Source organism: Typopeltis vanoorti, chromosome 25, assembly GCF_054136105.1.
Source record: "Typopeltis vanoorti isolate ZY-2024b chromosome 25, IOZ_Tvanoo_1.0, whole genome shotgun sequence".
In the NCBI taxonomy this organism is placed as follows: domain Eukaryota; kingdom Metazoa; phylum Arthropoda; class Arachnida; order Uropygi; family Thelyphonidae; genus Typopeltis; species Typopeltis vanoorti.
This window is the reverse complement of record NC_143573.1, coordinates 72073778-72091469: the sequence shown is the minus strand read 5'-3', so window position 1 is coordinate 72091469 and position 17692 is coordinate 72073778. Positions and strand designations below refer to the sequence as shown.

General features: G+C 32.5%; 1 protein-coding gene across 1 annotated transcript in view; it reads right to left on the bottom strand.

Annotated features, from left to right (window-relative positions):
* Top3beta (DNA topoisomerase 3-beta) overlaps nucleotides 1-17692 on the bottom strand; it is a 233460-nt gene that overhangs the window by 161285 nt on the left and 54483 nt on the right. Inside the window, exon 5 of the mRNA XM_090414786.1 lies at nucleotides 12539-12673. Within this exon, the coding sequence (XP_090270912.1) occupies nucleotides 12539-12673 (135 nt within the window). The remainder of the gene's footprint in view (nucleotides 1-12538; nucleotides 12674-17692) is intronic.

Here is a 17692-nt window from a genome sequence, read left to right as displayed (position 1 = left end):
CAAGTATACTTGAGAAACGGTTGAGAAGAATTGTGGAAGAAAAGCTGGGTGAAGAACAAGCTGTATTCAGGCCAAATAGTGGCTGTCAGGATCAGATCTTCACTTTACAACAAATAGTTGAGAAAGCATGGAAATATAACAAAGATCTGTATTTAAGTTTTGTCGATTTGGAAAAGGCATATGACAAGGTGCCAAGAGAGAAGCTATTCAATACGTTGCAGTTATATGGTGTCAACGGGGCATTATATCAAGCAATACTTAGTCTTTATTTGAGTTGTAAGTCAGCAGTTAGAATTGAAGGAAGTACAGGAAGATGGTTTAATGTTAAATCTGGTGTGAGACAAGGATGTACATTATTCTCTCTGTTGTTCATTATCTATATGGATCACATTATGAAGGAAAGTGGTATTAAACCTGATATCAAAATAGGAGATGTTAATGTCAGCTCTTTGCTTTATGCAGATGATGTTATACTTCTAAATAAATCCGCTACAAGTCTGCAAGATTCTCTGACTAAATTGAATAGCTGTTGTAATAGATATGGTATGAAGGTCAGCAATAAAAAGACAAAGACAATGAAAATAGGTAGAATCATTGAAAATGTCAACTGTGTTATGAATGGAGAACCAGTGGAACTATTAAAACATTTCAGCTACTTATACACGATTTTTACTGAAGATTGTAAATAAAATATAGAAATAGACAACAGAATCAGCAAAGCTGGTATGGTGGGAAGTCAATTGAATAAATTCATATGGAATAAGAGAGAAACTAGTCGGAACACTAAATTAGCTGCATACAAGGCAGTGTTCAAACCAGTTTTAACTTATGGATCTGAGAACTATGTCAGAAGTAAAACACTTGACCAAAGACTAGAGACCGCAGATATGAGAGTCCTGAGAAAGATTAGAGGCGTGAACAGATGGCATCAATGGCAATATCATATTATTAAAAATGATGATATTAGGAAACAACTTGACATTGTCAGCATCCAGAAATGCATTAGCAGAACTAATTTCAGGTGGTATGGTCACTTAAATAGAATGGGAGAGAAAAGATTAGCAAAACAAGTGTTCTCTGTCAGGTTGGCAGGAAAACGACCCAGAGGAAGACCAAGATATAGGTGGATTGATACCGTACAAAGTGCCTTAGACGACAGAAATATAAGATCTGATAACGTTGGAGTCTTGACAAGCAGCAGACTGATTTGGAGGAAAATTGTAGATAGGAAGTTAGTAATGATGTAATTTTTTCATGTAGTACTATCATATCCTGTACACCCCTTGAGGGTACATGGCAGGAATTTGATGATGATGAGTTTTTCTTCTATTGATTTTGTTTTTAGTTCTTTTAAAATGTCTTCGTTCCTTTCTGGATCTAATAATGTGTATTTTGCAGTTCTTCTCATAAATCTCATTTCACTTGTTTTTATTCTTTGTTTATTGCCTAAATTTCACTGCCATATAATAATGTGTGGCACTGCTAAAGTATTGTATATTTTCAAGCATGTTTCTTTTTGTACTACATTTGGGTTGAGTGTTCTATTTATTAGGCCTATAATCTGTAAAAATTTTGAAGTTTTAATTTTATGTCTTTTTCTCCTTCATATGATATTTCACATCCAAGATAACTGGAAGTATTTATCTGTTCTATTATTTTATTATTAATAACTATTTTGCTTATGACTGAAGTTTCTCTGCAAAATGCAATGTTTTTGTTTTATCTATGGAAATTTTCATTCCAAACTGTTCTACTATAATGTTTAAATTATATATTGCTCTTTGTAAATTGTCTTCCTTATCTGATATTTTTACCTGATCATCTGCAAATAATAGCGTATTTATTTTGTTATTCCAGGAAATTTCTATACCTTGATTGTTTAAGGTGTTCCACTGTATTAATATTTTATTAATATTAAAATTAAATATTGAAAAGTGTTGGAGACAGAGGGCATCCCTGTCTTACTCCTTGGTTTATAGATTGTTTTTCAGACAACTTTTCATTTATTTTTATTTCATTATTTTTATTCTTTGTAATATATCAAACAGTATATATATCTTTTTACTTTGTCAGATGCTTTTTCATAATCTATAAACAAAAGATGAGTTTCCAAATTAAATTCTCTTCTTTTTTTTCTATAAATAGTTTTAAACAGAAAGCTGCATCCATTGTAGAGCATCCTTTTCCAAATCCATTTTGACATTGTAATAATATTTTTTCACTGTATATTTGTAGTTTTTCATTAAGTATTCTGCTATATATTTTGTAGCATGTATTCAAACTAATACCTCTGTAGTTAGCAGGTTTTGTTTTATCCCCTTTTGTTAAATATAGGTATTACTATGCTTGTATTCCATTCTATTGGTATTTGTCCATTTGTATATATTTTATTTAAAAATTTTAGTAATCTTTGATGAAATTTTTTTCCAGCAAATTATACAGTTCGAAGTTTATCCCATCTTCTCCTGCTGATTTGACATTTTTTATTTTATTTAGGTTGTCCTTTAATTCTTTCATTGTTATCATATCATTTAAAGTATTTTGTAAGTTTCTGGTGTAATTATTTTTGATGCTAGTGTTATCTGTCCAAAGTTCTGTAAAGTAATCGAAGAATTCTTTTACATTTATTTCACAATTTATATTTGCAGTTTATTTTATATCTGCATTCATGTGTTTTAGTATTTTGTACGCGCTGGGTCTTATTTTGTATATGTTATTTTCTAGATATGGTACAAATTTTTCCCAGCTTTCTCTGTGTCTCTTTCTTGTTTCTCTTTTGGCTATTACTTGTCTTTTTTTTTAATATTCAATTTCATCTTCTTGTTTCTCGATACTTAACCATCTTTTAAAAGCCAGCTTTTTATTTTCAATTATTGTTTTTATTTCATTGTCCCATATATGTAATTTTTTATTTTTATGATATTTTTTGTGTGTTTCTGGTCTTTCGTGTGCTGCTGATGCGATAATTTCTTTTATATTCTTCCATTCTTTTTCAATGTCTTCATTTTCTTGTATTTTTTTTCTAAGTAGTTATTAATTCTCTGTTAGTATAATTTCTTATACTTGAATCATTTAGTAGTCTTACTTTGTAATTAGATTTTGTTTCTCTAGTTCTTTATTTTTTTTTTTGTAGCAAGCTTGGTGGAAGCATGTACTAAATAGTGATCTGTGTAAATTTCTAGCCCTCTTCTAACTTTAATGTCTAGGAAGAGGTTTGCTGCTTTTTCATTTGCTATAAAGTAGTCTATCCAACATCACGCCGCTTGGCCGTGATGTGAGATAGACTACTTTATAGCAAATGTGGCGTTTGCACATCACGGCACTTGGCCACATGAAGGAAGACTTGGTTTCGAGTCTAGTCGCCGACTAGAGGAAATTTTTCTAAGCCTTTTTTTGACCGGTTCCCTAGTTAGTCGATCTCTGGCATGGGCAAGCGGGTTTTTCCTCCCAGAAACTTGGCTTTTTCGTCCTGTAAACTCAAGAAAATCGACCGTAGAACCCACATTATTTCAGACATTAAAAATATATTGTGTTAGAGTTAGGGACCACAAGATGGCGGCACATTTGAGCCATCTCTCTTCACTGTGTACTGCTTAATTAGTGATAGCCTTGGGCCATCTGTCTCTGATTGGTTCCAGTGGAGATTGAACTGCCCACTCAGTCTCCAAAAAAGTTAGATAGGGCTAAATGGCCTCGCCTACTCCCTGTATACGGGAATAAAAAAAAGGCATTAGCTTAGCTGAGCTGATAAAGTAGTCTATTATTGATTATTTTGAACAAATGAAATACATAAAGTATGAAGCAGAATGTTTTTATCCTTGAAATATTGTAAGGTGGTTCCATGCATTTGAACTTTTAATTTTTGGTTTTATTGAAAGCAGTAGTGGGATGTGTCTAAATCATCACTTAGCAAGAAGAAAAGATAATGGGTGATATTAAACATTAAAAAAAAAAATTGAAATCATAAAAAAGATCGAAAGGGAAACACCAGATCTCAGATTTTGATACTGTAGTAGATATTTTAGCAAGAAAGGAGTCTTTTTAAGTTTTTTTTTTTTTTTTTTTTTTTTTTTTTTAATTCACAGGAATCATCTATGATGCTAAGTAAGCGGAAACCACTAACAAAACCACTGATGAAGTGATGTATTAGCAGAAATGAGAAAAGGAGATTCCTATGCCAGGTTGAATAATTAGTGAAAAAGCTTTCCAAGAAATTGTTCATGATAACTAGTGCATATGATATGATATGCATGTGATAATGCAGATGAGATCGGCTTGTTTTGGTGGATGTTACCCACATCAACTATGGTGCACAGCAATGAACATGACTCATCAGCTGGATATAAACAAAGTAACGAGTGGGTTGCTATTTTGTGTTATGCCAAAGCTGCTGGAATCCACAGAAGCAGACCCCTTGTGATTTCAAAAAGCTGTCATCCAAGCATTTCTGGGAGTATCTCTCCCTGTCATCTACAGAAGCCAAAAAAATGCAAGGATTAAATAGATATTCCAGGAATAATTCATGCATCATTTTGTACCCAAAGTAATCAGACATAACAGAAAACCTGGACTTCCAGCAACCACTCCTGTGGTCTTATTATAGTAGACCAGCACATCCAGAAATCAAAAATCTTGCCAGGAGAAATATTTCTGCCATCTCTCTCTCTCTCTGCCACTGAACTGTAGTGTCGTTATTCAACCAATAGATCAAGGAATAATCAGAAGCTTGAAACATTTATACAGAAAGACTTATTTAAGAAACCTTGTCAATTTTGAATGGTCACTCTAGGAATTTCTTGCAAAATATACAATAAAAGCAGCAACAGGGAGCTCATAGAAGGGTGTAACAGTCTCTGCACCAAAGCATGCCTGGAATAGAATTTGACCCACGTTGGCAATGTTTGATTCAGAAGACAATGACGAGGAATCTGAGAAACAAAGACAAGTATTACTCATTAAGAAGGTAAGTGTTCTGGAGATAAGAGGCACTGTGATCTGGGAATATTGCCCAAGAAACAGACGACTGGATACAAAATGACATCATTGTACCTAGTGCACAAACTCTTACCAATGAAAAGTTAATTGAGTTAGTGAATAACAATAATCCACTGAACAAAGGATGGAAACAGAAGACAACAAGAATGAAGATGCTGAAGAAAAAAACTTGGGAAACAGCACAAAACCATTTGAGAAAATTCATGACTGTTATAGGAAAGAAACAGGTATTTATTCCTCAAGAGTCAATGTCTGTACAAAAGTAATGTGGTATCCTATCAAAAGCCTTAGCCAAATAATCGCACATAATGAATCATAAACAATTCTGATTAGATTAAGCTGAATATTGTGCATTTCCCCCCCACACACACAGACACATATACTAAAAAAAATATCGTTACAGTTTTGAATTTCTAAAGTCAAAGGTTAGCTCTGCTTGCAGCACATCTATCGTAAACCTATTCGCACTCTAACTCCATTTAAACATCACCCACTCTATAAGGAAAACAAAAGGAGGGGGGGATCAAAAAACAGGTCTCATTCTTATTCAGCACAACCTTACGCAACTTGTAGGAATGCTCCTAGTGCTACCTTTGAAAAATCTCTCCCATTCAATAAATAGTTAACAGCTTAAGTGCTGCAATCATATTGTTTGCTTTCACACATCTACATATCACAAATACATGAAAAATGGCACATAAAAATCGGCTATTTTTCAGAAAATTTAAATTATATTATTAGTGCTAAATTCAACTATGAATCAGTCATTTTAGGACAGTATAATAGATTTCACAAGTTGAATATGCTGTATATACAGGAGTGAGTGACCAATACTAAGGAAACAAAAATTTCCTTTTTTATTATACAATTTCCTGGCTTGTAACATATTTTCATTGTCCTTTTAAAAAAAGTGCCAAACTCTAAATTCATCATTTCTTTCCCCTTACCCAAAGTATCACAGATCACATGTATTCATTCATGTTCCACCATTCCAGAGTAATCAACAGTCATTCTGCATGGAAAAAAAATGATGCTTCTATTTTCCCTGCAATGATTCTTACAGTAATTACTGTAAATAACTTTGTGTAGTTCTCCTGATTCACTTGATGCATCCATTGGCATGCTTTTAAGCATCATACCTAAAAATCAGTAATTTTGGCTTATGTCTTTTCTTTCTTTTATTTTTATTATTTTTTTTTTTTTTATCGGTTGCAACATATAAAGAAATTATACGAATTACAATTTTTTAGAAACAAGGTACACATCAATAGTAGCATAGCTTGGTTACTGGTGCCCTTGACAAATTCATAGCTATGCACCTTCTTTCAGTGTGATAATTCCAATAAAATATCATATCACTGACACTTCTGATACTGGTACCAACTGCAGCGTTCCTACCTCTGCATATCGATACATCTTGTCTTGACAGAATGTTTCTATTATAACACTAGAAGTTTTTCATGATATTACATATGATATAATACAAGTTAACAAAATAATTTAATAAGGAAGAATAAACACTGATTTTTTTTAAAGTAATTTTCATTTGCAGTTACTTGGCTTACCAGGTATACATGCACAAAGTAAACATGATTATTGTTAAATCAGTACCATTTGTAAAAAAATAAATCAGCAAACAGCATAAAATCAGCATTAAGAATACATTGCAGCAAAATGAATAATTAGTTTGAAGTTCAGTTTTCCAATTAGAAGTTACTTGGTATAAAAATTTTACTTTTATAAAAATGGAATGCTCAACAAAAAACATGTTTGTTTATACAGAGAGATTGGGAAGGAGGGGGGAGGGAGAGAGAGAGAGAGAGAGAAAACTGCAACTAACTGCTTAATATGATAGCAAAAACAAGAAAATACCACAAAAATAATGTGAACAAGAAGTACTGCAATTCTTTGACCATACTTTATCATTTTAGTTACCTTTAAAATTATTGGCAATCTTTTATTTTATCCTCTCTCTTTGAAAGCTAGCAGATGAGTTTAGTGAAATTTTCATAACAGACTGTAATACATTATCTGCTTACTGTAATTTTATTATTATTATTTTTTTGTGTGAGGTGGGGGGTGAGTTAAAATTTCAAAAGATGCGTGAAGTATGATGTCATCATGTTCGGATGTCCATACATGACCATATAAGAAAGTTTTGAGAAATGCATGCATACAGCAGAAGTCTTACTCTTCCAATAAAAAAAAAAAAACATTTAAGTTCTATGATTCCCTTTTCGGAATCTACTATAAATCTTTCAATTAGCGTTTCCTCCAATATTCCATTTACAACGCATATAGCAATATTTTCTTTTATTTATCCACATTACTTATTCCACATTAAAACTTAATAGTTCCGCGATTCTTTTTTGGAATATACTATTAATTTTCCTCAGACTGTCACATAAAAAACTTAAGTTCCTCCGAACCTAAATATCTGCTGGCCTGTGTTCTAAATTCCTTCCGAACGCTATCCTTGTTTACTCTCCCTTTGCTTTGATACCGAACTTGTCAACTGTCAATCGCACATCAAACTTCTCGGTGAGCATGCACACTTCATGAAACTGGTAAGCAAGAAGTTAGGTATAAATAATGGCTGAGACAGTGTTAGCGACAAGAGAGAATGTCTTCATAATAAACACAAAACTTAATTTTAAATTACAATAAAATACTTGTAAGTAATAATACAAATATCAAATATAGTAAGTAGATCAATTTTTTAACTTCTTTACATATCATTTTTGACAAAACAATTTCAATAATGGGCACATTGCAAGTGCCGACAATTGGTGTTATGAAACTAAAGCTAATAAACATTTTAACATAAACAATTCGTAAAATATTCAGAATTTTAATTATGATTATTTTTACAAATGTACATCAAGTGTGTCTGTTTATGGGTACAATAAGATAATGCAGTGGTTCCCAACCTTTTTGACTCGAGGAGCCCTTTTTAGAATCAATTTCTATGGCAGAGCCCCTTAGGCCTACCCTGTCTTATTAATGAACACTTACTAACTACACAACTAAACACTCACAAAGAGGTGTCAAACGCACAGAAAACTCGCGGAAGAATCACTAAGAAATCACAATGTTATCGCTATGAAAATTCACTGTGAAGTGATTGATTCTACTTTTTGTTTCTTATTCTTTAATTTGATTCAATTTTTATTTATTTTATTTTCCTGGAGCAGCTGTGGAGCCACTGGGAAGTGCATGCAGAGCCCTTAGGGCTCTGCTGAGCACAGGTTGGGAACCACTGAGATAATGTATATTGATACTGAATTAAGATTACTCAAGGTATGTTTTATCGTCAGTTTGTGCATATTTGACTAACAAGATATTCTAGATTGCGATTTAACCTTAAGGGAAGAAACATAGAACTAAGTCTGAATCAGGAGGAATTGAAATTGACAAACACTTGTAATGGAATTGCACACATATATATATATATATACAGGGTGTCCCAAAATTCATGCAAGATTTAAATTTAGCGCCATTTGTGCGGTAAAGTGTTGCCAACGAGGAAAAAAAAGACAGCGTGACAGCTGACAGTTCAGGGTTATTAAAAATGAACCACACACAGCGAAGAGAGTTCGTTGAATGGATTATGGAACAACAACAAGTGGATGCTTATTTTTCAAACAAAATCATCTTCAGCGATGAGGCTCATTTTCATCTTGATGGCTTCGTTAATCGACAAAATTGTCGCATTTGGGGTTCAGAAAATCCATGAGTGATTGTTGAGAAACAAATGCATCCACAACATGTCACTGTTTGGTGCGGATTTTGGGCTGAAGGCATCATCGGTTCATTCTTCTTCGAAAATGCGGCTGATAAGGCAATAACAGTTAATGGTGCTCGCTATCGCGACATGATAATTCAGTTTTTTTGTGCCTAAATTGCAAGATATGGATGTGGACGACATGTGGTTTCAACAAGACGGTGCCTCATGCCATACAGCCCAAGAAACAATTCAATTATAGCATGAGTCATTTCCTGGTCGTGTAACATGTCACTGTTTGGTGCGGATTTTGGGCTGAAGGCATCATCGGTTCATTCTTCTTCGAAAATGCGGCTGGTAAGGCAATAACAGTTAATGGTGCTCGCTATCGCGACATGATAATTCAGTTTTTTTGTGCCTAAATTGCAAGATACGGATGTGGACGACATGTGGTTTCAACAAGACGGTGCCACATGCCATACAGCCCAAGAAACAATTCAATTACTGCATGAGTCATTTCCTGGTCGTGTAATTTCCCGTTTTGGTGATCAGAATTGGCCACCCAGATCATGTGACTTAACACCATTGGGCTTTTTTCTTTGGGGTTTTTTGAAGTCTAAGATTTATGCCAACAAGCCCACGACCACCTATGCCTTGAAGGAGGAAATTGAATGCTGTATCAATGAAATTCAGCCACATTTATGCAAAACGGTCGTGGAAAATTTCAACAAACGAGTGCGTATGTGCCAGCAAAGCCGTGGAGGTCATTTACCCGATATGCTATTCCATGCATAACCCTATACTGTATACTTTATGAATCAATAAGAAATTACAATTTTTAATTAAAAACCTGTGTTTTCTATCAAAATTACTTCTTGCGTGAATTTTGGGACATCCTATATATATACATGTTAACGTGGATCAGACTGTAAATATTCCTTTTTGATTTAATTAAATGGATTGTGAACAACACATTGGACTGATTCTGTGAATGCACTATCCTGAAAATTTCAAACCTGCATAAGATAAAGTTTAAGTGATCACTAATTAAGCAACAATTAATTAAAGGTAAATATTAACATAAGCAGGGAATGCTAACAATATCTGCTTTGCCTTTAGTTTAAAATCGTATAATCTTGCACTCAATACATAGTTACATAGTCTAAATGGTGCAGTCATAAAACAAATAAATTTGTTAGACTATAGAGCGTGAGAACATACGATCCAGTAGAAATAAATAAATAAACAAAGGACAAAGCAGAGTAATAGAAATACAGAATGCTTAACAGAGATACAATGATAAAAATGTTGCAGTAGTTTTGAGGTTGATAGAATGAGATATTTGGTGGGGTATTACTACAGGCCAGGGAATGTGGAGGATGGAGACCAAGGATATTAGCTTAGTAAGCATGCAAAGGATGATCATTATGGGAGATTTCATTTACTGCAATAATTGATTGGAATGAAGAGATATCATGAGGTAATAAGGAGAATGAATTTCTTGAAATCTTTAGGGACAACCAGCTTAAGCAATATATAACAGAGGACATACAAGAGTTAAGAGACTTAGATTTAGTTATATGTTCACAATCATCATGATTGTGAACGGAGTGTCTAATCATCCCTCAGTTGGCGAGAGTGACCATGAACTGATCACCTAGATTGCACCAGCCACAGGAGAAATTCTGTGCAGAAGAGATATATGTGGAACTACAAGACTGGTGATTATGAAAAACTTAGGAGACAAATGGGAGCTATAGTATGGAAAGGAGAAAGATGCTGCATGGGCACTGATCAAGAGCTATTCAACAGCAGCAATGTTTGAGTGTATTCCATGGATGAATGAAGAGATTAAGCATGAAATCTGGAAGAAGGCATTGTGGAAGCAACACAAGATGACTGGTGGTAACAATCAGGTGCATGAAGAGTACAAAGAGCAGGCAAGAAAGGTAACTTGGTAGGTAAAGACAGCAAAAGTGCAACATGAAAAGAAATTAGCCAATCAAGCCTAAGAAACCTCTCAGTCAGTTCTTTTGATATGTGGCAAGTACAAGAAAAAATAATTAAGGGAGGATGATGCTAGTTGATGACATTGGCAGATTGGTAACCAATGCAGAGGATATAGTTGAAGTATTCAATGATCAGTTTATCAGTGTATTTCATCCTCATGAAGGCAACATCATGAGAAGCTGGAGTATAGAGGATATGGTTGAGGATGGACTGATGGCGAATGAGCAGGAAGTATATGATGAATTAAGTAAATGTGATGTTAATAAGGCAATATGATTTGACAATATATCACCATGTCTTGAGGGAATGCTCTATGGAATTAAAGGCACCTTTGCCACACCTGTTTAACATGATTTTTGCAATAGAGTGAGTCCAAAAGAATGGCAGGTGGGAAAAACTGCTCTAGTTCACAAAGGTTGGGGGAGGGGGGTAAGACTGAGTCTGTGTGTGGGGTTGTTATTAAAGTGTTAGAGAAGTTGTGAGGCCTAGGATTCAGAAATGGGTTGATAATAGCAGTATTATTTATGATGATCAGTATATGGGTTTGTTGAGGGGGGGGGGGCATTTTTTAGCAATCTGCTTATGTATTAAAAGGTGACAAAATTCACTCAATAAAGGAGATGCATATACAGTAACATACATGGATTTTTCAAAGGCCTTTTGACAAACTGCTGCCACATGACAAGCTAGTAGCTAAACTGAAATAGATGGGATTAGATAACTGATCAGCTGTCAGAAGCGGTATCAGCAGGTTATGTATGGCAGAGTGATATCCCAAAGAGAAAGGTCACTAGTGGAGTACCATAGAAATCTGTTTTGAAACCATTATCATTTAACTTCTGCATTAATGACATTGGGCAGTTGTTTGCCAAGTTGGGAAAAACAATGAGGAGTAGAATTGTCAAATTGTCAAATCATATTGCCTTGTAGGAGGATATGAATAGACTATGTGAGTGGGCAAATGAGTGGAGCTATCAGTTTAATGTTGAAAAGTGCAAGGTCTTGAAATATGGTAAGCAAGGTTGGGATGCAGAGTATCCAATTAATAGAGAAATTTTGAAGTAGGTGAAAGAGATCTGGGAGTGATGGTAGACAGAGATGTGAAGTTTAGGTGCCACATTGATAAAGCTGTAATAACATCACAATGGATTATGGCAATAAAGAGGAGGACACTGACATGCAGAAGCAAAGAGGTTATGGTTCCCATGTATGAGGGTGGTCTGAATTGTTCTCGGCCTTGACCATAGATGGCAATACAATCCGCAAGTTTTTTTTTTTTTTTCCAAGTTGGTACATCTGTCATACGCATCCATGTGAAATTGCAAGTCATTCTATCAAGTAGTTTGTTTTATACAGCTGTCTGAAGCAAAAGTGTTGTCTGTATTCCTTGAAATGGATAAAATTGAGTATCGTGCAGTCATAAAATTCTTTCTAAAAGAAGGTTTAACGGCAAAAGAAATTTTAGTGCCAAAAAACATATAAGTTGGCGAGGAGTTGTCACCAATTAATGTGGAGGAGATATTTCGCAGAGCAGAGAGAGAGAGTCAAGGGTAGAACTAGAGTCCATCCCTGGAAGCTATATAAGGTGGGTGTGAGTAAGGGAGTGAAAAGTAGGTTCTTTGCATGGAGAGTGACAGTTGAGCGGAATGCATAGCCTGAATATGTGTTGAGTGCAGAAACTGTGAATAAGTTTAAGACATGGTTCAATGCTCTTTTTGAATGAGACAGTACAGACTTCCCACAGCGAGTCCTTTGACTCCGCGGTGGTCAGATGTTAATGTTAATAATGATAATAAAAACAGCACTTACCTTAACTTGAATTACCCAGAAGGGTTCAGGTTTAAAAGATTGTATTTTATCATGCCTTTCTACACAAAATCCTAAGGTAGGTGTCTGACAAGGTCCAAATGAAATTAAAGAACTATCCAGATTTCCATATTTACCCTGCACACAAAAAAGTAATCATTAATTAATGTACAAATTATCTTTACAAATAAGTAAAGATAATATTCTCAAAATTTCATTTTAAATGTACACCACATAAGTTATTTTTAAAATGCATTTATCAACAATGCACAAGAATAGTAGTACTCTATTCTCAAAAAAAGAAGAAAAATAAGGAATCTACAATATTGAAGACAAAACTTTTGCTTAACCTTTCTGATAACCATCTTATAATATCTATAAAACTGAAATTAAATTTTCCTTTAGAAAATTCATCACCATCATCATACGTATCAAGGATTTAGGCCTAGTATGGCCTGTTCCGGCCTTAGAAGTCATTGTTGAATCGTTTAAGAGGGCGTCCTGGTTTTCTTTTTCCTAATGGCTTGTACTTTAAGGCTTGTTTTGGTAATCTTTCTGTTTTCATTCTTTGAACGCGTTTAATCCATCTATGTTTATATTTTTTAATTTTTTCAATTACTGGTTCTTGGTTTAATTCTTTCATAATATCTTCGTTTCTTTTGTGATCAAATAGGGTATACTTTGCAGTTTTTCTCATAAACTTCATTTCTGCTGTTGCTAATCTTTGTTTGTCTTTTTGTTTTATTGTCTAGATTTCGCTTCCATACATTAAGACCAGTAGGGCTAATGTATTGTATACTTTTAGCCTGGTTTGTTTTTGAACTAGGTCTGGTTTAAATATAGAGTTAATTAACTCCTGTTATTTTTAAATATTTTGCAATTTTTATGTTTATATCTTTTTCATTTTCATAAGTGATCATACATCCTAGGTAGTTAAATGAATTCACCTGTTCTAAGATCTTGTTATCTAATACTATTTTAGTTCTTGCTGGATCTTGTCCTTTAAAGGCCATAGTTTTTATTTTTTTCCGTTGATATTATCATACCATAATATTTGGATATCTCATTTAGATTTAAAATAGCTTTCTGTAAGTTATCTTCAGAATTTGTAATTATTATTTGATCGTCTGCAAAGAGGAGAGTGTTTAAGTTAACTGTAGGTGAAAGTTTAATTCCTTGATGTAAATTTTTACTCCATTTTATTATTATTTCATTTAAGTAGATATTAAAAAGAGTTGCTGAGAGGGGACATCCCTGCCGGACCCTTGGTTTATCTCTCTTGTATATGATAGCTCATGCTTTAATCTTATTTGTATTTGATTATTTTCATATATACTTGTGACAGCTTTTAGGATATTATTTGGTATTTGTCTTTCTTTTAATATGTTAAATAATATGTTTCTTTTAACTTTGTCAAATGCTTTTTCAAAGTCAATAAATGCAATATGTGTTTCTAAATTATATTCTCTTCTTTTCTCTATTATTAATTTTAGGCAGAAGGCTGAGTCTATACATGATCGTCCTTTTCTAAATCCATTTTGTACCTCTAGAATAAAGTTTTCAGAATATTTCATTAGTTTGTTATTTAAGATTCTGCTGTATATTTTGTAACATGAATTTAGTATACTGATACCTCTATAGTTTTTAGGGTCATCTCAATTACCTTTCTTAAAGATAGGAATCACGATTGCTTTTTTCCATTCTATTGGGGGGATACCAGTTGAGTAAATTTTATTTAAAAATAATAAGAGTCTTCCTTTGAATCTTGTTCCTGCGTATTTATATAGTTCTGAACCTAGCTTATCTTCTCCAGGTGATTTTCCGTTTCTTGTTTCTTTCAGGCTGATTTCTAATTCTTCTTCAGTTATTTCCTTTTCATTTTCGTTAATTGTTTGCCAGTTGTCTTTTTTAAAATATTTGTCTGTCCACAGTTCTGTGTAGTAATTTAGAAATTCTTCTAATTTCAATTCAGTGTTTAATTTTATGTTTTCTTTGGTATCTGCATTTAGGTGTTTCAAAATCTTATATACATTGGGTCTTATTTTATATAAATCATGTTCTAAATTAGAAACAAATTTATTCCATGATTCTCTATGTCTTTTCCTGACTTCTCTTTTAGCTATGGCTCTTATTCTTTTATATTCTATTTCATCTTCTAATCTTTTACTGCTTAACCCTTTGTGATAGACTTCTTTTTTCTTTTTGATTATTTCTTTGATTGTATCTTCCCAGATCTTCAGTTTTTTTCTTTTATTGAATTTTTTGGTCTTTCCTAAGCTTTCATTTGCTGCTGCATTTAGTATCGTTTTTATATTAAGCCATTCTATTTCTATTTCTTCATTTTGTTTTATTTTATCTAGATACTGGTTAATTCTTTGTTCATATAGCCATTGTACATTTGTGTCATTCACTAGTCTAGTTTTATAAACAAATGTTTCAATTTTTCTTTCTGTTCTTGTTACTTGTAGCCATTTAGATGGTAATCTTAATTTTATTTTAACAAGGTTAGAAAATTCTCATGCAAAATTTCCTAGTATGTTGCCATATTTTGGACAAGCTTAAAGGTATGTCTTGGAATACATAAGTATAAAAATTAGTAAGAAACTATCAAATAAAAAAAAGAATAAATGAACCATGTTATGCATCACTTGATCAAGCACCAAATTGATGTTTTGGAGATTAGTTTGCCATCTGACGTATAATGATGTAACCTATCTATAAAAAAAAATCAATACCGAGCAGGAGTTTATATTTTCATAAAAAACACGTCCTTTTTTCCAAAAACATCAATTTGGTGTTTGGTCAAGTGATACATAAGGTCAAAATGTAAAAATATTAAAGAACAGAAAGTCATTTAAATTATACAGCTTAATAGTTCAGTGAGTAAATTTTGACAACTCTCAAATAAGTCAAAATTACACAAAAACTCTTTAATTGTATTTTCTAGCTTATGCTTTTTGAAGACTAAGGCAGTGGAATGCTACTGAAAGATTTCCAAATTAACATTTGTTTTTTTGTTATTGAGAAAATAGTTCTCTCTTCTTTCTACCATTTATGAGATTAAAACAGCTTTTCTATGTTCATGCTGAGAATATAAATTAATAAATATGTAACAAAATAATATGCATTTGCCCAAACATTTATGAAGATTACTGTATATGTCGGCATATAAGACGACTGGAGTATAAGATGAGGCCTAAATTTTAGGCTATTTTTAGGTTTCAACCTTATGTTGGTGGTATAAGATGATCCCTCAATTTCTTCTTTCTTGTATTAATGCAATGTTAGGTATTGTTGTTATATCCATTATTTTTAAATCAATGCATATCATTTATTTTTTGCATAGCATAGATTTAATATTTATGCAAATTACCTAATTAAAAGTGATTAGCCTCAATTTTAATTAATTATTAATTTTGCATTTTTTTTTAAATTTTAGGATTATTAAAATTGTTATCATTTAAAATCATGGAACCAACAACAAAACGAAGAAAGTATGAAGCTCAATTTAAAATAAGGGTAATTGAAATGGCAAAGCAAACTAATAACTGTGCTGCTGCAAGAAAGTTTGACATAACCGAGATGGTAAGAGAATGGAGGGAGAAAGAAGATGTTTTAAAAAAATTGTCCAAGAAAAAATGTGCGATGAGAACGGGGATCACCCGATGGCTGCAACTGGAAAATCATGTTGCAGAATGGGTATTCGAACAAAGGCCGAATGGTTATCTTGTTACAAGAAATATGATTAGAGCATATACACTAAAATGGTCTAGATTGAATCTGGATGAAATATAGAATTTCAAGCTACTTCAGGATGGTGGAATTGTTTTATAAACAGACAAAATCTGGTAATATGACAAAAAACGAAAATTGCTCAAAAACTACCAGAAGATCCTGACCACAGACTTACCAGTTTCCATAAATTTATCATTCAGTTGAGAAAGAACTTAAATTTCTGTTGTCAAATATTGGAAATATGGATGAAACTTTATGAGTTTTGATATGATAAGCAATAAAACAGTGGAGTCTAAAGGTAGTGAGAGTGTGCTAGTTCAATGTACAGGTCATGAAAAAACAAGGTTTATGGTTGTGTTGTCATGTTTGGCTGATGAACAGGCCCGTTTCTACATTTTGCAGAGCCCTGTGCGAAATGGAAAAGCGGGGCCCCTGAAAGTAAAATTTATGGAAATTTTAAATGGAAGAATATCTGGTTAATTAATTAATTAAATCAAATATGAAAAATATTTTATGCACATAAATAAACAAGTATGCTCTTTTAGCATCAATTTAAGGGAAAAAATTACTAAAAAAATAAATGTGTTTGTATGTACATGATATATTATTTTATTATGTAAGTACACATTATCATATAAATATGCCAGAATAATGATTTATTTAATAATATAAATAATAATATAAAAATACGAAAAAAAATATCCATTTTTACTATAAAGAATGAAATATATGTATAACAACTTATAAGATTTAAAAGAAATCTTAATATATTAAATTTTATTTAACCTAATGTGCTTATCAATAAAATCATTTATAATGCTGTCAAAATTCACATTTTTTTGCAATTTCATGCTCTATAGATATTATTGCCAGGGATGACAAACGTTCGTGAGACATAGAAGATCGCAAACAGGTTTTTATTAATTTTAATTTGGAAAATGACTTTTCTGCTGATGCAACCATAACTGGATTGGTCAATAATATTTTAAATGTCATAGTAATATTTGGATAAATATCCGACAAATTATTTGCAATTATGAATTTTAAAATATTAATGGGTGCATCTTCTGGAAAAATATTTCTAAAAATAATTAATTCATTGTAAAATTCAGATTCATCAATATCTGTATTTAATTTTTGATACAGCTGTTTTCAATAAAATTTTAATTTTATTGAAAACAGCTGTCATTTACTGTCATTTTTCTTATTAATTTCATATCATAAAGAAATCCAAATGATTTTTCATGAATTTTATACAATTCAAATCTTTGTTTGACAGATTGTAGAGCAATATCTAAAATTACAAAAAAGAAATTTATCTTAAAATTATCTTTGTTATCATCTATGTGTGATTCATCAAGCGTTTCATAATCAAAAAATATTTTTCTTCGGTATACTTTAAATTTAATTTCTATTTCTAAT